This window comes from Teleopsis dalmanni, chromosome 1, assembly GCF_002237135.1.
Source record: "Teleopsis dalmanni isolate 2A chromosome 1, ASM223713v2, whole genome shotgun sequence".
NCBI classification, from domain to species: domain Eukaryota; kingdom Metazoa; phylum Arthropoda; class Insecta; order Diptera; family Diopsidae; genus Teleopsis; species Teleopsis dalmanni.
Genome location: NC_051846.1, coordinates 191,562,441 through 191,585,500, shown reverse-complemented (window position 1 = coordinate 191,585,500; position 23,060 = coordinate 191,562,441). Strand labels below are relative to the sequence as shown.

Sequence of the window (23,060 nt, the reverse complement as noted above, 5' to 3'; positions counted from 1 at the left end):
AACAAATTATGAAATACAAAAAAAATTGTAATACATTTTTTTTTTTTTGACAAAATGAATATATAATTTCATTATTTATCGTAGTATAAAATTTTGTTCATATTGCATTAAAATTATATGATACAATTTATTGAATTAAGTTTTATGTCAAGCTATCATTTGTAAAGAAAAAATTTTTTTTACAATTGCCAACCCTGCACACGCATTAGAATTTTCTGTAGTACGTAGGTCCACCTTGACACACATAATAGAAGTTTTTAGTACTTATGTGAACCCTGTTCACGCACGCAATATGAGTTTTTTAAGTACGTATGCCAACCCTGATCACGCAAAATGAGCTTTTTAGTACGTATATCAACCCTGAAAAACGCAGTTTTAGTTTCTTTAGCATGTATATCCACCCTGACAAACGCCATAGAAGTTTCATTAATAAGATATACTTATAAAAGAAATATACTCTTACAGACACAATAGGAATTTCTTTAATAAGTAAATCAACCCTAACATGTAATTGAATTTTTTTTTAGTAAGTACGGACCTTCTAGAGATGTTTCTCTTAAGTTGACAATAGTTTCAAAATTTATTTCATCATTATTTGACCAAAAATATCTCTAAAATCAACAATACTTTATTAGCGATGTGTACCCCTCTAACAGAGTTTCTACTGTAATTCATAAAAAAAATTTTAAATATACTTTATTCGAGAGAAAATCGAGATGTCAGAAAAAGGATAGAGAAACCCGAAAAATAGTCATGAAAAATGCAAGAGAGCCGTAAAACAGTATCTGGGTTAATATTGATAATCCATGTTAAGAAACATCCTGATTGATTTCATAGAGATATTTCTTTTAACTGCAAGGAAAACGACTTGGTCGTTCGGGACACCTAAAAAATCAGAGTTGGCATCCTGTAAAAATTTATTTATTTCTTACATTGGTAAGCAATTTAATAAATTGATGGGAAGATTCAACGACATGGAAGTCTCTCTATGAAAGTTGGCTGCATTCTATTAAGAAAATATTGACACTCTTATTAAGATGCTCCATACAGATATAAGTCTTGTGATGGGTTTGTAGGCAGGTCACAGATATTTAGAGCACCGTACTAAAAGATGAAATTCCCCCATTTAGTCATTTCTCTGACAATTGTGTAGTGGACGATGGAAGTGCCACATATCTGTGCTATTACATATCTTGTCACGCTATAGCAATTTGGGAAACCATGCTTACAGATTGAATCTCCCGCTTAATCACTCCTGCCGCAGTTGTGGAGAGATCGATTAAAGTGTCTCAGATCTACTTTTTTACTGCCCAGCGCATGTGTGTTGGTGATTGATTCTACTAGAGGCTTCCTTTTCTAAGGATATTGGTCAACTTTAGGACTATAGCTTTGTCAAAGGTTCAAGTTGGTTTTTTAAACTCTGAGTTTTCTAAACGGAAAACAAAAAGATGCCTGCATTACCTAACCTAACACTTTGTTTATTAAATTATATTTCAATAAAGTATATAAAAATCGGTAACATTAAACTATTTTGCATAAAAAGTCGACAACTGTATAAAAAAATATCTTACATTGACGCATTTATAAACCCAACTTAAGCGAACTAAGCTAAGCTTAACTCAAATCAAAGCAAAATGCGAAGCCAAGTGCAAAATACACAAACACAAAAAGCGGCTAAGTCATCAAACAAATGCCCTTTGGCCAAATCTGTCACAACTCATCAATTTCCATTCAAGTCAAATAGCGCAAATACATTTGGTTCTGGACGATTATTCACGCTCTCCCAATAGCAAATGATTGTATACACACATATGCACACACACAGAATTCAGAAAGGCTTGCACACATTTCATTTTCTATTTTCTCTTCATCTTTCCCTTCGTGAATTGTGAATGCTTTTAGCTGAAAACTGAGTAATTGAGTGACAATTAAGTTATTTCCAGCCTTTTTAGTTCCAACAGCATAGAAATGATTAAATGTGCAATAACTAAATAGTGTTTACGTCTCTGTGTGTGTGTGGAAAAGCAAAGGAAAACAATAACAAATATGTTTCTTCACATATGTTCCTTAACGAATGCGTTTGCGCAGAACAAACACCTTTGCGCCACCTCTGTACGTTGGTACAGAGGAGTAAGTAATGAAATATTGCCGAGTTCATGTCTCAATTAAGCTTTTTGCGTTCGTAACGCATTTTAAAACCACTTGCTATGTATGTGGTTATAGCTTAGGACTTTTATACATTTCCTTTTTATTTATAGTTTTTTTTTTAATTTAATTTTTTTTTTTTCTTTTGAAACTTTCTTGTTCTTTTTAACATTCACTTTGGTTTTTGTGTGTGTGTTGTTTTTTTTTGTTTTTTGAGGACCTAAGCAATAACACAGTCAGTCCACTTGCAACCAATTCGTCATTTTAGCTGGACTATTGCCAACTTAAGCTTGCAATCATCATAGCCGATGAGCTGTTTATTATGATGCTATTCTTCGTTCGTTTCGTATATTCGGCTTGATGAGTGTTAAGCTTTTATGTACATACGTGTATGTGTTTGTGTGTGTTTGTGTTGAGTAGCAGCAAACACGCGCCGCCGCAGCTGTATACGTTGTTGTTCATCATTGCTGTCGACAATTTTGATTGAGATTAATCGCGCATTTGACAGTTGCAAGATTGCAGTGTAATGTTCTTGTTGTTGTTGCTGTTGTTGTTTGATGTTATTTTGTTCAACATCATTATGATGTTTAACAGTATTGTTAATAATTGTGTTGTTGTAATGATGCAGCAGCAATGCTTTTGAGTTCACATATGCAATTTGACATTACAGTGGACGTCCAATATAACGAATTTTATGTTGCACCCCTTGTTCGTTATATCGAAAAATTCGTAATATCGAATGTTATACATTTACCTATCAATATGGTTATTTTTAGGAGATTTCATATATTTGAGTTCATAAATTAACTTATAAACACGTACGAGTATATATTTATTTAAAAGTATTTTTTATTCGGTTGTTACAAAAATTATTTATAAGAAAGGACGCATTCAATCATAGTGTAGAGTAGAAAAAATCATTAATTTTTGTTTGTTTTTTACTACACTCAAGACTTTTCTGAACAGCTTTTTCTTGTAGTTCTCTTAGTACAGCTAATTTTGAAGTTTCATTATTGTTAATCGCCCACTTTATGCATTTTTCGAAATGATTTATGGCATCTTTATGTTTAATAATTTCTAAATTATTTTCTTCTATATTTTCGTCATCAGATCCATCATCCTCGTCCGAGACATCGATGGTATTATCAGCATTATTCCATTTATTAACTTCGTATTTACTAATGTCACACTAACAATAAAATTGAAAATATAATATAGGATATTATATATATGTATGTCTGGATAGTATTTCGTATATGATAAACTGAATTTGTGAACAACAGATCAGTGGCGCCTGCATATATGCATTTTGCCATATATAGGCATTTTTCTCAGAAAAAAAAAAACGAACAATTACTACATGCATATTCTAAGCTGAATAATGCTGGTTTTATAGTAAAATTATATTCAAAAGCATAATTTGTATAAAACAAAAACGAATAAGAAAAAAAAAATTTTTTGTTCGTAATATGGAGCAGAATTTTTTTTTTCGTTCGTTATATAGAACAATCAATGTAAATATTTTGGGTGTTCGTTATATCGAAAATTCGTAATATCGAGCGTTCGTTATACTGGACGACCACTGTATTTGTTTGAGTTGCATTTATTTTTTTTTTCTAAATAATTTTTTTATGTTTATTTGTAACTTTTGCCTTGCAGCATCCTTTGTTGTAAATTAGTTATTCTTATTTTACAATAGTTTTTTGTTGTATTTTTTTTTTGTTTTTTGTTGTTACGCTCCATCATTTGTGGGTGTGTCCGTAATGCTTTGTAGTTAATTTGATGCACTTATATTAAATGAATTTTAGTTGAACTTTGACGTCATTTGCGTCAAATTATGTCTTCATTTAATGAGTTTATTTAGTATAGTACATATACAAAACAAAAAAAACCTATAAAAAGGTTAAAAAAAAGCCATGAAAATGCACATAATTTAAAGGGTTTTTGTTTGCGGTGTATGTATAGTATAGGCTGGGGGTGTTAGACGTTAGTTATATATACACAACTCATATATGTTTAATAGGAAATATGAATAAATTATGAGTTTTTAAGTTATAAAATTAAAAAGTATGTGTGTCACTCCATTATTAGCGACTTTGATTGTATATTTGTTACACCATTTTGTTAAACTTGGATTTTTTAATTTTAATGTGTCTTAAATACATAACTTCATTATAATATTAAAAATGAGAAATTTTAATTACCTACACTTTATGATTTCACGGAAAAAGTTCACTAAAATCGGAGTTAAAATGTATATATAACTCGAAATTAAAAACAACTTAATTTAATAATAAAATAAATAATTTAATAAAACTAATTTAATAAAAAAATAATAAATTTTTTTAATAATGAAGAAATTTTAGTTAACTGAAATGATTAGAAGATATTATTTACAATTTAATGATCATTGTCAATGATTTCTACTTTATATAAAAAAACTATAATCTTCTCAAAAGCGAAACTGAACTTATAATAATGATTTAGTTATTTGTTACATATATTTTTGAAATATTATTTAATAATTGCTATTAATTCCACATAAATTTAATTAAAAAAAAAATTTGCAGTTTAGCGAATTTAATTTATTTGACATTCTAATTTGATTTATGATATATTAGGGAAAAATTTACCATTAATAGCACAAAAAATTTATTTTAGGAAAAAATTTACCATAAACCAAACTTAATATTTACTCACATTTATTCTTACAAAAGACAGCCATATTGAAATTATAACAAATTTAATAGAAAAATGAATCCCAGAAAAGAATTGTAGTATAATAGTGAAAAAGGAGTAGATGCAAGTATGAAAACAAACAAAAAGGAAAAGAAGAAGAAAGCAAAAAGAAAAAAATTAAAATAAAATAAAATTTTCCATTAACTATATTAAAATATTAAAATTACATTACAGATTTGCATATTTGAAGTATATATATATCAGTCAATTTTTATATGTGATCAAAATTTCAGTATTATCCTTACTCAGCGCGTCTAATTTTAATTAAAAATTTCAAATCATAAATTGCTTTCTGCAATATTTTATTATTATTTTTCTATGTCATCCATTAAAAATTAGAAAAATTTTCAAAGAGCAAAAACAAATTGTGCGAATAAGAAAAACACAGAAATAGGTCCAAGTCTTCTAACGATAAATCATCCGCAACGGTCGCCTCAAAGTCTATGCATCAAGGCGAATGCAAAGATTTTAACTGTAAACAAAATGAACCATAAAAATCGCGTATTTACGAAACGATTTACCACACTCAAAACAACAACAACAACAACAACACAACAACAAAAAATAACATTAAACCCACACATACACACATCTAATACAACCCGCAGCCAAAATGGCGAATCCGTTTTTATAAATTCATAATTACAGCAGCATTTCAATTGCAATGCATCGCACTGCAAGCATTGATTGTTGTTGTTTTGTTTTCACACAGATTTTTCTAAATTTTTTTCCCAATATTTTTTTTTCTTGTTCTAAATTTTTTTTTGGTACTTAACAGTAAGAAAATACACGCGCACTAATACATTGAAAAGAAAAAGTTTGAAAAATTTACAAGCTTTTGTGTGTGATGAATTTCTCTGATTTTATGTTTATTTGTGTGCGCGTGTGTGTGTATGTTTCGCGCAATATACCGCAACGAGCGCACACTAGCAGCAAGAAGAACAACAAAAACTGTATATGCAATATTTGACAAGTAAATATGATTTACTGTCAAGTAAGGAGCAAGCAAGTAGGCAGCTAGAAAACAAGAATACAATAGCAAAGATAAAATAAAAACAAAAAATTACAAAAACAAAAACAAAAGCAAAAGACACTGCATCAGCAAAAGAAATAACTGCTGGCATATTTTTAACTGCTGCCACTGTACGAGTACTGTCACCGCTTACGTCAACGTCACTACCGTTGCCTTACCTTTTGCCACTATCAAGTGTCATCACAGCTAACATCCTTAGGTGTAAAATGCAATTCGCGTAAAATGCAAATGCTGTCGTAGTGGCATTTACGCCGAAACAGCAAACAAATTGATCATCTTCAGCTGCAGTGGAACAGCATATATGTACGTATGTATGTATGCAGAATAGATTTGATAGCTTAGCTCTGTGTAGAACATAGAGCATAAGTTATTTGTGATGACAGCAGTTGCAGCAACTGCAGTAGCAACAACATAACAGCGCAACACAACAGCGCATCACAAAAACAAAATAATGATAGACAAAAAAAAAAAACAGTACTGCGACAAAACAACGACAAGAAACGAAACGATTGGAAACGAAATCATTATCACCTGGAGCAATTGCGATGATTGTCCGGCAAGGCGACTTCTAATATTTTTCGTTGATTTTGATTTAGTTGTTGTTCTTTTTACGCTGATTTATTGGTTTTCTTTTTGTTTTTGTTTTGGTTTTTGTTTTTGCAGTGTTGCCGTAAGGTTATCAGTTAAAATTTCTTACAGGTAGACTGCCATGCATGCGAGCATGCACTGTAGTAGTGCTGCCGCCTACTTCGCCGCTGATTTGGACTTTTCATCTCTGCGCATAAGATTTGATTAAAAGCTTTTGGGCATATGAGAATAAAAAATATTTCCTTATTTTTTTGTAATTAAAAAGTTTTATAATATAATATAAAAATAAAATAAAAATGTAAAGTTTAATAGAAAAAATTTTTAAATTAAAATCTAATAACTTATTATTATTTATTTATTGTAATGTGGAATAACAACAACAATTATTAAAAAAGGAAAACAGAGAAAAAAATTTCCTTATTTTTTTTTGCAATTAAAAAATTTTATAATATAAATAAATATAATATAAAAATAAAATAAAAATGTAAAGTTTAATAGAAAATATTTTTAACTTAAAATATAATAACTCATTATTATTTAAAATGATTTTTTTATATATTTTTAATCTGACTGTAGGCCCCTTCTTGTTAAATAAACGTTTAATGTTTTTTATTATACTCTATATTTCGACACTCTTTAGGAGTCATCAGCAGGATTGCGTTACGTCCTCCGCTTTGTTCTATCGTCTATAATGTACTACAGTCAGATTAAAAATATTTAAACAGGTCGAAACATAAATTTCAAAAATTTTATTATTATTTATTTATCTTAATATGGAATAACAACAACCACAAAATAACAGTTAATTAATGTTATTACAATTCAGAAAAATGGAGAAAAAAATATATTCGAAATCATTTATGAAATTAAGTCAGCTATTGTAATAGTTTTAAATTATATAAATCAAAATCAACAAAAGCAAAAAAAAATTAAAATTAATTGTATTTATTAAAACTAATACAACAATTTTATTTCAACAGTTTTTAATAGCATTAGTGAGATAATATTTTATTAATTACCCCCCATTAAATCATTTTACATATATTAATAAATAAATTACCATAAAAAGGCTTGTATAACTGAAATTCAAGATAAAAAAGTACTTGATAAATAACAAGAAAATAATAAACATGCATTTATAATAAATGCATATATGCATAAATACATAAATGCAATAATCTACATAATAATTGAAATAAATAAACATTGCCAGATCAGCTGCTCGTTTGACCAAGAACTTGAACAAGCCAAACAAACTGCCAAGCAAACTGCCAAGTAAAGCAAAAACAAATTCTAATAGAAATAGTGAATATCGCACCAAACAAAAACAAAAAAAAGCTTTCACTACAAACACAATAAATGCGATTGTTTTCGCAAAATAAAAACAACAATTAAAACTAAAACAATGCAAGTAAAGCAACATGTATGTATGTGTGCATAAAAGTTCCTATTAAAAATATTAATAAATAATTATAAGATTACATATCCAAATGCAAACACAACATTGCTGCTGAAATAAAAGGCGTTAGTTATGTGCATTGCGTTGTTGTTGCGTCGCCGTTTGCGTCAACCGCAAAAGCCACTATATGGTTTATGCAATGAAATTGTGTACGTATGTATATAATTTCTATTAAAATTTCTTATTAAAACTTTTTATACGAGTATTGCACACGTTATTTCTCACAGCATCGCACACACTACTACCGTGCTGACAACGCATTTATACACACACAGTCACATACATAATGCTATAGGCTGGGCTGCACCTATTACAAAGCGACAACTACAACAACTACAACACATTGAAAACTTTTGCGTTCACTGATCGTTAAATGTACGAGCGAACAGTGAATGCAAAACTAAATACAAGAAAAAAGTAAAAAAAAACAACAATAAAACAATGTGAAAAGCTTTCAAAGCATTGCGTCGCTTCAGAACAACGTTCGACCTTGACAGTGAAAATTTTTTTTTTTATTTTATTGTAATTGTTTTTTTCTTTCTCTTTTATTTAATTTTTTTTTTTTGTTTAATTGTATTATATGTTTAATAACGTGGTTGTTGTTGTTATTGTTGTTGTTTTTGTTTGGCAAAGTGCTTCACGTAATTTCGCAATTGCCGAACAAATTTTTATTTCATTTAATATATTTTGTTGCTTTTTTTATTTTTACTTTTCTGTTGTTGTTGTTTTTTTTAATGATTTAGTTTTAATTTTTAATTTAAATACGGCTGAGGGTGGTTGCAACCGCGTGGGTGACCAGGTTTTTGAAAAAAAATATATATTTGTTATCTTTGAAAAATTATTTGGTTTACTGTGGTAAGATGAAGAAATTTACTGAAAAATGTACTGAGAAAAGGGTGTTGTTTAAATACGTCAAGTGTTATTTAAGTATATAAAATAATAGCCAAAGGTTAATTATAGAGTATAGTCGATATGTTGGTAAAAGAAAAAAAAATTTTTTAATAAAATATATTTGATTTTTAACGTCCGTTTTGACGCAAAAAGCTAAACTTTTAATATTAAATGTTGTTTTTAATAGATTTTTTTTTTAAATTAATATTATTTTTGATTTTAAATAATTTATTTAATAAACTAAATTTTATTAAATTAATTATTTTTATTAAAAGTTTTAATAAAATAAAATTTATAATACATTTTTTTTTTAAATTCTTTTTTTTAATTGATCAGTTAGTTCGTTTCAAAAATAAAAATAATAAATATAATATTTATTTATAAAATTTAATTTCATTATATTAATTATTTTTATTAAAGGTTTTAATAAAATAAAATTTTTAATAAAATATTTTTGAATTTCTTTTTTATAATTGATAAATTAATTCGCTTCAAATACAAAAATAATAAATAAAACAATATGCAAATAACATAAATGAGGTAGAGGAATAAATTGACATAGTTCTATACTATAACACTATAAAATTATATAGATATAGAATTGATATAGAATTAACACCTTATGAAATGTTCCACTACAATGATATACCCATTAGTGATATACCCATTATAAGTGATACCCATCAGACACTGTTAAAATCATCTTATGGAATGTTCCATTACAATGACATAAAGATATACCCTTTATCACTAATGTCCATTAGTGATATACCCATTATAAGTGATACCCATTAGTATGAGACACTGTTGAAATCATCTTATGAAATGTCCCACTCTTAATTTCATGCACCCAATAAATCAATGCTCATGTTATAAGTGATATCCACTAGTATCAGACACTGCTGTTTTTTTTTTTAACGAAAGCCATACTGTAAAACTTGCAACAGTTAAAACTATCTATTAGGAAAGAGTACAGAAGATTCCAACCAACAGACTCTGCAAAACTTCCAGTTGAAATGACATTCTAGTAATCCAATGGAACATTAAAAGTTTAGTGTTTGAGTTTGAATGCTCGTAAAAGGCATGATCTCAGGCCGTTACTCCATGTGCCCCGTTGGTTACATGCTAGTGCACTTTCTTTTCATATTGGAAGTGATACTCCATGACTCACAAAAGCTTAGAAATTACATCAAATATTGTTTCATATTTGGGGTGGCACTCCATGACGGATAAAATCCGTCTTTTAGGAAAGAGTGTTCAGAAGATTTCATCCAATAGACTGTGCAATACTTCCAGCTGAATTCGCATGCCAGTAATCTAACATAAGAACTTTAGTGTTAGAATTTAAATCGTTTTAAGAGGCATTACGTCAGAACGCGTTACTGAATGTGCCCCATTGGCTACATCCATGGCTTAGTGTATTTTTTCTTTCATAGTGGACTCACAAAAGCTTAGAAATTTCATTAAATATTATGACTACTCTTTTTTTTTATGAAACTAATAAGTTGGCAACTCTAAATCAAATGTATGCACATATTAACATTGTTTTGTTTAAGATTAGTTTTTTTTGCCAAAAAAGTTTTTATAAATTTTAAAAAAAATCACACAAAGAAATTAAAAGTGAACCTTTTGATTTTATCAAAATTTGGCAAATTTAACAAAAGCATCTAAAATATCCCAAATAGTGCATAAAAACTATAGTAAATAAGTGAAAAGTACAAATGACAATGATTTCTATACCAGAAACCCCCCATATCGCCGTTCTAAATAGAATTCCGCTCATTGCATGGTGTAATTTCTCAAGGGCACGCGCTATACTCTACTTTCATACACATTCACTTAATCTATATGCGCTGCACTGCACATAGAATTCTATGGCTGTGGCTATGGCTATGGCTATGGCTATGGCTATGGCTATGGCTATGCATTGTGGGTTCGTAATAACGTCCGTCTCTTGTTTGCTTTAGCTTTCATTAGCCTTTCATTTGCCGCGCAATGCGTCGTGCCTACACATACTGCGACGATCGATGGCAACAACTACAATTCAGTATAAGTATAATAATAACAACAATAACAATAGCAATAACAACAAAAACAACAATAGCAATAACAATAACAACAACAACAGCAAAGCAATGCAATGCAATGCGCTGAGGATTGTTATTAGTTTGCGCGCGCGTTTTATTTTATAATAGCAGCCAGCCGTGCTCATATGCGACTATGGCTACACGTATGTTCTAATTCTAATTCGAGTGCAATGCGAAAATTAAACAAAAAAAAAACACATAAAAAAAAATTTTTTGCAAAAATAAAAAAGGTAACGAAACAAAAACAAAAACAAAAAAAAACCTAAATGAACACAACTGCCGTTGTCACCAACACAGCCGCTCAGTCGACATTTTTCAACGATCGTAGAAAGTTTGATTTAGGCGCTGCTTGACTTGACTTGTCTTGTCTTGACTTGCGGTTCTCGTTGCAGTTATTTTTTGTTAAATTTATTATCAGTTTTGTTGTTGCTGTTGCTGGGGAAATTACACTTTGATTGCAATCAAAGTTTGCAATTTTTTTTTTTTGCAAAAAAAATTAATACAAATTTTTATTTCCTTCTCAATCGTACGCAAGTAATTCGTAATTCGTGATTCGTAACAAAAAGAGGCTACACGTAACTTAACTTTGAAAATCCGTGCTAATTTATTTAACGGTTGTCGAGAGTTCGTTTTAAGTTTATTGCAAAAAAAAAGTAACCAAATTAATAATTAATAACTCTTAATTATAATTAAAAAATCATTATAAATAAAAAATAAAATTTTTATTCTCTACACACTCTACGCTACGCATTACACATTTCCGTTTGTCGCTGCGCTGCGTTGCGCTGCAGTTTTTGTACGTTGCAGAGCGTCGTTTCGTTGTTTCGTTCCCCTCCCTCTGTGCTCGATGCTCGATTGTGTGTGTGTTTCTAGTGTCGCCGCAAGTTGTCGCTGTTTACTTACATTTCACATCGCCTATATTTACATTGCATTGCATCGCTTGTGCACTACACCCGCTGACAGTTATATTGGTTAGGCTATCATTTCCTATGCGCGAAAGTGCTTTGAAGTGACCTTCAGCAAGTGTACGTCCGTCAAGGCAGCAGTTTCATTTTCGTGCGCTGCCTGCCGCATGATTTTCTATTTTCATTGCAACAGGAAAGTACAAAAAAGTTAGAAATTCACTTAAAATTTTCAAAGAAAAAATTAATAACAAAATTATTTAAAATTATTTAAGTTAATTGTGGCAAAATAAAAGTTATTAAAAAATTTATGTGAAAATAAAATAAAATAAATGTGTGGCATTTTGCGCAAATCTGTTGAAATAAATTCAAATTTTTTACGCTGCTACGTGTCAAAATGCAAAATTCCTGAATTTTTTTTTCTCTCGATTTTATATTCTAATTTAAATTTTCATGCATAACATGTTCCAATAATTTGTTTCACTCAAATAACGAGAAAAAAGTAACAAATATATATATTAAAATAAATATATATAATACATCAAATTGTCAAAACATCAAGTGTTTCAACGTTTCACTGTTTCTTTTTTTTTTTTGCTAGCTGACGTCATCGTCAGCTGTTTTGTGTGGAAAAACTAAAAAGTGAAAATTCTATAATTAAATGTAAAAAGTAAATTAAGAAAATATTTTCAAAAAAATACAAAACCAACAAACTTTGGATATTTCCGTTTTGCTGTCTCCAGTGCTGCCTGCTGCATACGCAACAAGGGTGAGTCCTTAGGATTAGCAGTAAATGCTTCATAAATGTATTTTAAACAAATTGTATTAATTTTCTCACAGCCAATTAGCAAAACTCCAGAAAAATAATGGAACATAAAAGTCAAGTATCGCTTTGTGTCAGTTGGTTAAAGTGCGCTGACTCTGAGCTTCAAATTTGGCAGGGTACGAGTGCAATCTCTGGCACTTGCAGTCTCAAAAATAATTATTTACGAATAATTAAATACAAGAAATATTTCCAAGATCACTGTTGATGGGTATTTGGCAATACTTGAAACAGCTATATGGTCAGCCAAAAACTTAATTAATTAAAAATAATATAAAATGAATTTTTGTTTTTATAGTTCATTACTTTTACTACTTTAACAAATAATTAAATATCAGAAATTGTACCAAAAAGGGATTTTTGATGTTAGGTATTTGAAAACAGGTATTCAATTAATTAAAGTAATATAAATGAATTTTTGTTGTTGTAGTTCACTATTGTTCGAAAAACAACTTTGCTAATTTTTTCTAAAATATCAAAAATGTCATTATAATCATACTATAATGTTACTCAAAGAATAAGATACATATAAATTAAACAAATTCCTACCAGAAATAAATGTCCAAAACAAAATAAACCTCCGTTTTGGACAGGAAATGATTATATTGTCACTTGAAATATGATAATAATGTCATTATAATAGTTCTATTATTATATTAGAGATTATATAATAAACATGAAATAGACATATCTTCACTAGAAAATGGTCATAGATGGATGTTTATTTATTCATAATTTATGAAACCATAAAAAAGCCCAAAACAGTATAAAACTTTTGGACATAGAAATTTTTGTTTCAGTTTTTAAAAAACGTAAAATATATTATTATTTTGATTCTATAATATAACTTGGAACTGAACTGAACTTCATTGGTGTCCAATCTATGCATCATATAATGGTACATGGCAAAAATATCATACTAAAATCATTGAAAATTTGTTAAATATATTTGTATTCGTGCCATAATGTGACTGAGAGAATAAACATGAAATCAATATATTTTTACTAGAAATAACTGAACCACATGGATTTTCAAAGCAAAAATATAAATTTATTCATAATTTTTAAACTATATTAAAGCCCAAAACAGTGTAATATTTTTTGGGACCAACGATTTTATTTACCTTTTTAAAAATGCCAAAAATATTATTGTACAAGTACTATTATATGAGTAGTATAATAGAATAAACATGAAATTGATGTATTTTCCGTAGATATAACTAAACCTCATAGATGTACAAAGTAAACATTAATATATATTCATAAATGTTAAAACTATATACAAATTCAAATCAGCACAAACTTTTTGGACTAACTACTTACTCTTATTTTAGAAACACAAAATTTGGTACTTAATATAATAGTTCACATATTAATATAACATATAATATATATATATATATATGTATATATTACATGTGCAACTATAAATTTCTTGATATTAACCAACCGTCAGTCAAAAAATATGTTTCACTTCGTTTATAATTAAAATAATATTTTAATTAGTAATAAATTCCGAAATCATATCCATCTACTTCGAAATTCATATATTGGTATACGCAAGTGTACTTCAACAGCATTCCCTGTGCCTTTTCGAAACTAAATAATTCCTAATACATTCTAACATTCCATTGTATTATAAGATTAATGAGCAAGTTTTTCTAATCTAATTATTTTCTGTGAGTAAAGTATAGAAAGTTCTAGAAAATTAATTTACTTAAAGGATGCTAACAGTTCCCTTCAAGGGTTGTCAAGATATGGGTGAGGGCTACAGTACGTATGAGTAATTTCTGTAATGTTATTATTATCTTATTTCCTCTTCATTTTGCGGTCAAATAATACATTATTGCTTAGTTTTCATAAAACTTTTAAATTTCTTATCATTTATTTATAATAATATTAGTCCCTTTAGAAATTATGATTTCTAGAAATAGAAAAGGGAAGCAATGATTACTTCATATGGAAAATATGTTTCTTGAATATTTGCATAAAAATAAAAAAATTGTTTTAATTGAGTATAAAAAAGTTATTAAATTATAGTTTATAAATATGAAATTTATAAATTTTTGTGATATAATTGACGTCTTAAGTAGATTAGGTAAAAAAAATTAAATCAAAAATAAAAATAATTTTTATGTAGCATAAGTCCTTAAAATATATTCTTAGCAGGTTGTCCAAAACTTTCTTTTTATATCTGCATAATTTCTTGAATTTATTATTTTAACCGCATCAATACATTATTTTGAGATACTCTCCTAAGCATGAGGACTTTGCCAAAATAACATAACAATAGGAAGGAGATCTTTCACTATAAGAATATAATATTATATAAAATGCAATAACGACTTATTGGAATTTTAGAGCGATTAGGATTATAATTGAATACAGATTTTTTACTTTATAGAAAAATATATAAATAATTAATATATATTATTAATATTAATAATTATTACTAATATAAAGATAAATACATATATACATTTCAAACAAATCCATTATTTCATTAAATTTTTGTTACTTCTGTTAACAATAATGATCTTTAATAAGACCAAACGTAATGTTCTTGAATAATTTTGTACATATTATTATACAAATTAATTTTAATTTATTTAAATATTCAATTAAATTTAATGTATTATAAACTTTAAATAATATTTTATTAATTTCACAAATTGTTCATTTACATATAAATATCTACATATCTGGTGACCAATAGTCTTGTATTTTCTATTTCCTTTGATTTCAATTAATGTGCTATATATATTACATATATTACATATATACACTTGCATATAGATATCTTTTGATACCGCTTTTCTCGAATTATGTAGAATTTCGTTGTGTCGAACGAAATATACTAGACTTTCTGTCGGATTGGCAACATAGTTTCAATATCGTCGTATATTTCCTCTACAATGAAAACACATTTTTTGAATTAAAAAAAAACTATTATAATAAATTTTAATTGTTTGTTGAAGATAATTAAATCTTAATAAAATTAATTTTTTCTTTGAACTATTTCGATTACATTTATTATTTAGAATTTTTCATATCTGTTCTATACATGTTTTATTTTCTTGGTATAAAAACATTTATTCTATAGAAATGTTTTCTATTGATCTATATATAGATAATTTTAAAGCTGTACATTTTTTTAAGTAAGCAATACTATAATATGAAATACCTGTCGAACACCACAATTATGACAACCCTTTACACATTATATATATATTGTCGCCCATATTTAATATGAAATACCTAATAATAATAATAATCGTTTACATATTATATACATACATATATAAATATATATATAACATATATATCCAAAAACTCATTTAATATCTTATATGTAGGTCTATCTAAATACAAAAAATATAAATATGATATATAAATGATCTATAAGATATATCTAAATGATATATCAATTTTACAATGATTTTTACAAAAATCATTTCGCCAAAGATTGTAAATTTATATATAAAAAAACATATATAATACATAATGTTTATATATCTTAAAGCTATTTTATTTCTCTTTTTGTATTTCTAATTCAAATAAAAAAAAGCTCAAGTATGTCCACAAAAATTGCATATTTTCTTATCTAAATTTGTTTTGCGATTATTTGTTAAATAATATTTATCGCCAGAAAAAAAGTTATGTCTTATCAGTATAAAAATAAAAACGCATATGCATTTTACTGATAACGTTTTTTAAAAATTATGATAGTAAATATATTATTATAATGTCACTGATAAGAGAAATCAGCTGAGCGGGTGCGAGTCGGAGTGTTGCTGAGCATATAAATGAGATTGCTTATGATGAAAAGGTTAAAATTTTTTTGGTAGGGTGAGAATTAGTTTAAGTATTAGTTGAAAAAACTAATACTGCCTAAAAGAATTTATTAATAAAAAAAAACCAAAAACTAGTTCAATTTGTAGAGAACATTTTTTGTTTACAGTGATAAAAAATGTAATAAATAAAATGAATTAATAATTAACTAATTTTTAATGGGATTGGTATAAGATTATATATTAGTAAATATATATAATGATATATAAATATATTTATATATTTCAAAATATTTATATTATTATATGTATAATAATTAATTATTATTACAACCAATTTACATTACAATAAGTTTTTTTGTTATTACCGAAAATTATACAAAATTTATAAAATATTACATTTTTTATTTTGTGTTAAATATTTTAATTAAATTCTTATTTTTATAAAAAATATTTTTATTACAGATAATTAAAATTTTTAACATAAAAGTGTAATTTTTTATAAATTTTTTATAGCTTTATGTGTTTTATAAACGACCTAAGCCCGGTAAAAATCAAAATATCTTATGTATATCAGTGTATACATAATATAAATAATGTATAATATAATCTACCACCATATAACATAATATAATATACATAATATGTTATATATGAATTAAATTCTAAAACATATAGTATATAATATCAAATATATAACATATAGTGTATAATTTATAGTATATTATAGATACTATACTTATTTTATAATTTTTGTAATTTTAATTTATTCTTCTTTAATAACATTCTAAATAAATTATACTTGAATGAATATATTGTCAAGCTTTCAAGATATTGCAATAAAAAATATGCACTAATTAATGCACTAAATGCACTAAATAAATATTCAAATAAATAACATAAATAAATAAATAATATATATTATATAAAACATAATATGTAATATTTAGTACATAATAGTAATATTATAATAATATAAAAATATTAATTTAACATGTATAATATAATATGAGATAATATTATAATATAGAATAATAAAAAAAAAAATTATTTAATATATTTTATTTATAGACAAATTCTCTTTATATATATTCCTTATAAACAATAATAAACTTATTATTTAAAACTTTTTATATAAAATAAATTTTTATTGGACCAGCTTTAATTCATTTGAAAATTAAAAAAATTCAATATTAACGAATTAATTTATAGTGGGCTGACTATAAGGTCATATATATAAAACAATTGTCTATGTCTATAAAACTATTGTTTAATGAGAAAAAAAATAGAATCTTCAAATTTATAAATAATATAACAATACACAATGAGTCAATTAAATCTGTTTATGTAAAACGTTTTTAATTGAAATAACTTAATCCATATAAAAAATTAAATGAATTAATAATTAACTTATTTTTAGAATAGTTACAATTATATTAATTAAAATTAAAATTTAATTAAAATATTAAAGAAATTATTTAATATTTTTTATTTATGAAAAAAGCAAAAAAGTCTGAAAATTATTTTCTTAAAACGTTTTACTGTAAATAATTCTTTAATGAAACAAATTAATTCATTGAAAATAAATAAATTAAATAAATAATAATGAACAAGTATTTAGTAGGAAAGAATTAGATAATACGCTGATAACATTAATGCTTTAAAAAAATTAATAAATCTTTTTCATTCAAAAAAAAAAAATATTTAAAAAATAAATTAAAAATATTTATATAAAATTATTTTTATTAAAGCAATTTAATTCGGACAAGAAATTTTATTGGCCTCATGATAAACTAATTTTCAATGGTGTGAGAATTAGGTTATATATTAAAAAAACCAAAATTAACCCAAAAAAAAATATTATTTAATCTTAACTAGTTAAAAAAAAAAAGAAATACAAAACCAATTTCTTCAGTTTTTATCTGGAATGGTTTTTAGTGTACGAACTCAATTCTTACAAAAACCAAAGTCTAAATGAAGCAATAAGGAAATAATCATTATATTAAACTGCTTTATGGTGATTTCTATTAACTTGACTATTGATAATGCATTCATTAACAACAACAAAAAAAAATAAATAATTTTTTCTGTTTCATAAAGAGGTAATTTATATTTCCTAGGTCTTTTGCAGGTGTTTGCTACAACAAATTTACTGTGCAGTGTTGTTGCTTAAGAAACCCTCAGAGCACTACAAAACATCGTTGTTGTTGTTAGTTTCTGCGTATGCAACTAATTTGCATACGATTTTTTTGTTTTTGTATTTGTTTTTCTTTTTTTTTTTTGAAAAGCGGCAAAAATTATAAGTAAAAAGTAATACAAATACGGCAAAAGTACTGCATATCGAATCGTGTTTATGTACGCTGATGTAGTTTATAGTGTTTGCAGTATTGTTTTTGTTGTTGTTGTTATTGTTTTTCTTGTTGTTTTTGCTTTCTTATTGCTTATACAATTTGGTTGCGGTTGTATTTCATCAACCCACACCTTGTTTTACACGATCGTGGCTTTTTCTGTAGTGCAAATGAGCTGCAGTCATTGTTTCAATTTTATTTTCTTTTATTATTATTATATTTTTTTTTTGTTGTTTTTAAGAATACAATTATTAGTTTTGCCAACATCATAATTAACATTTACATCATTATCTTCATTTAAATAATCAGATTTGTTACAAATTTCCCACGATATTTCAAGTTCGATTTGATTGCATCAAACAACGTACACATAACAAACTTGTATAGAAATAACTTCCATATGAGCTCTGGGTGTGTTTTGCTCAATGGCTGACATGGTTGCAATTTCTGCAGTTTTCATAATGACAATATATCTAGGTACATGCATATCATTTTATAAAACAAAAAAAAAGAAAAATTATTAAAAATATTTCAGCTCAATTTGTAGTTCAGATTGATCTAATATGTCGAATATGCATATGTGGCAACACAGTTTTCGAATGAAGCATATTTAATTAATTGATTGACTATTAAATATTTCGTGATAGAATTTTTATGATACTTTTAATGAGAACATATTTAAGTAATAGCGTAATTATGTATTTTTTAATAATTTTACTTATTATATACATATTTTAATTAAAAATTTTTTATCTCATGATAATTTATGTAACTTCGAATAGAAAAAAGATATTTGAAAATTGTTCAATCCAAAAATTTAGTGGTTAATCAAGCAAATTATTTGGGGTATCATACAGTTATTTCATATACCACGAATACAAGACCTCTTATTAAGTTATATTAGCTTATATGGGCGATCCTAAGAATCTACTTAGACCTATTTGCTAATTTTGTTATCGTAAAAGACAATCAAGCGGTTAAACCCCTGTTAAAGCTTAAATTGCTCTTTAGATGGAGGTCTTGGAACTGGCCAAGATCCATACAAAAAGTTAACCCCTTCTCTACAATTGCCACTGATATACTTAAACGAGAGATTAAATATTATTTAAATTATTAAATTATTATTATTATTAAAATTTATATTACTGGTATATATTATGGTATTGAAACCTAAACCCAGAATATGCAACACTTTTACTTTTTAGATACATATTTCCAAAAATTTGTCATGTATTTGAAAAATGTTTCTCAATCAGATTCATCATTATATTTTCTTTTTAGTAACAATTCTAAACAAGGTCGTCATAGTGGTATGTTTTGCGTCAGTATTTTCCTAATTGGGTCAATTAATATCTAATTGTCTTATTTTTACACAATTATTTTTTAAATTATGTACATGGAAAGCAACTAATTGCACAACACAATTACCAAGTTAATTAAATAAATGCATTAATTGATATAATATTAACATACTTTAACCATTGTAGAGTTGTAAAATAAGAGGGTAACAGTTTAGTAGATTCGTGGACAGAGCATAATTGATCAAGAATTTGATCAAAATTATAAATTTAACTGACGAAGATATATGGATATGGTCAAATATCAAATACATTCATATATTAAAACCATCGCCATTACACGCGAAGTATTACACCCTAAATCTATTACGGACTTTTTTATATATAGTTTTTTTTACTCTATAAATAAAAATTGTATGCTATTATACAGCACTATTATGACTTTAACTGTCACAAATATTTGAACACAAATCTATTAGATTTGTTATATTACACGCAATCTTTTTGAAGGCAATCGCACCAGGTCTTCAGTTATTTTTCCCATCATCTCGATTTTAACAGAGACTATTTATAGTGGGATAGTGGGCGTAAGTAATGCACAAAAAGGTTTAACTCAAAAGAGGTTTATGTAGTAGTTTGTTACACATCTACTAATCATTCAAATTCTCGTATTTTACATATCTTACATTATCCATTAAATAGTGTTTTTCTCTTAAAAGGAAAGTAGGCGTCTTACAGTACTGTTGGTGGAAATATAATATAGTCGATGAATGGAGCTTGTCCTACAAGGTAGGAAGGTGTCTTATATCAAATGAAAATATGATAATAGGTAATATAGTTTCAATATTAGAGATTTTTAAAACTGGTAATAGAGAAATCTGGAAAGACATCTATGTAATCGATGGAAATGCACGATTATAATCAGTAAAGTGGACTCAATACTACAGTTTTTCAGAGAAAATTGATTAAGAAAAAAATAGTTTGAATCCAAAATATAATATTATATATTACAATATTACTAAATAACTAAATAATATTAATAATGATTATGATAACTTCATTTAAAGCTATTCACAATAATTTTACTGTTATTCTTATATATATCTCTCACATTATATGTTTACCATGTAAAAATATTCACATATGTAGGTCTACTCTCCCTCGTAACGTCATTTTCCGCATTTTATACCTTCCAGCAAGATTGATGCAGTGTGAAAATAATTTTTTTAGTTATTGCACTATATATTAGTGTTAGTATGTGCATCAGTTAACATATATATTATAATAAAAACGATATAGAAAAAAAATAAAAAATAAAAAGAAAATAAAATCATGGGTGTGAGAAAGTAGGCGGAGTAAAGGTGTGTGTTAGCATTGTGAAAATTTGCTAACAATAAGGCAATGAAAAGAAAATTGCTGAAACATATCTTAAAAAATTGCATACACTGTTAGATACATTTGTATCTATGAACACTCATATTAAAATAAATATTTTTACATAACTAAAAATACACCGACTTTTGTGTAAATTGGATTGAATTTTTACGCCAACAAAGAAAAATGCGGCAAATAATAAGAGCCACGCCTTACAAATGATTAGATTAGTTCATTTATATACTTTAAATAGTATATGTATAATTTCAAAAAATGATATAATTTAATTGTGAAATAATTAAAAATTTTTTATAATTGTTGAGTTTAGGATTTGATATTAAAATATTTTGTCAAGAAGAAATTTTAAAGTTTAAAAATATTTTGTAAGAAAGAAATTTTGATAGCAAAGTTAAGTTAAAAATATTTAAATTAGTAATGATATTATTTTTATTATAATGAACAAGCTATATTCTACACATATTCAAAATTTGTTTGAATAAATACCTCCCTAGACCAATAAAATCTTTTACTTATTTTCTTCTATTTATTTGTGAATCAACTGACAATAATAAAATTATTTAGATATCTTTCAATATCTCTCCAAAGTCATATGAATTATAGCATTGTATACCTATGTTTCGAAAAGTATGATCTACTCTAGTTGATCATTGAAGATAAAATTAAAGGAATACTAGGTAGACGAAGTATATTGTCTTTTCAGAAAGGCTTCGACAAAAACATAAACATATTTATAAAAATTTTTTATGTAAGGTTTACGAGTTTTCAAATTTATTATTATTAAAATTACTAAAACCTCTTTCAACTTTATAAAAAAAAATAAATTATATTTAACAACATTGGATGTGAATAAGGCATTTAAGAGAAGCCAAAAAAGACTGTTTACAAATCGATTCAATTGCTTGAACCGTAATAGTTTGCAGGATATAGATCCAGTAACTTTTATCAATTTATAAATCGGTTAAATTGCTTAATACATTATAGTGTTAAGAGTTCAGAATCTTTTACCAGCTTACAAATCGGTTATATTGTTTGAACCAATATAGATCCATCAATAACCTCGCAATCCACTTTACCATTGCTACTGCGGTAAGCTGCATAAATATGTCACCATATACATTCAGGTTATAGATCCATTAATTACCTGGCAGTTCACTTTTCTATTGCTAATGCAGTAAACTGCATATACGTATGTACCCAAATACGTCCGGGATATAGATCCATCAATTATCGTGCAAGTCCGTTTTTATATTGACACTGCGGTAAGCTGCATACATATGTCACCATATACACCCAGGATATAGATCCATCCATAATCTTGCAGTCCATTTTTCTGTTAGTATTACGGTAAGTTGCATACATTTGTCGCAATTCACCAAATATTCAAAACTTAATTTCTTGCTTTATTTGAAATTATGATACTCTTTTATTTATATTTTTATTATATGCATTTTATATCCTATGATATCATACATATATATCATATATATATGTCATATATATTTATCGTTATGAAACTTAATAATTATGATAATTATACTCTTTTTTTTATATTTTTATTATA

General features: G+C 26.4%; 1 protein-coding gene across 1 annotated transcript in view; it reads right to left on the bottom strand.

Annotated features, from left to right (window-relative positions):
• Positions 1-2,512: 2,512 nt before the first annotated feature.
• The window catches only part of LOC119666953, an 84,509-nt gene continuing 63,961 nt past the window's right edge, over positions 2,513-23,060 (bottom strand). The window contains exons 11-12 of the mRNA XM_038076232.1: positions 3,088-3,323; positions 2,513-2,781 (exon numbers count right to left, since the gene is read on the bottom strand). Coding sequence (XP_037932160.1) covers positions 2,513-2,781; positions 3,088-3,323 — 505 coding nt within the window. The remainder of the gene's footprint in view (positions 2,782-3,087; positions 3,324-23,060) is intronic.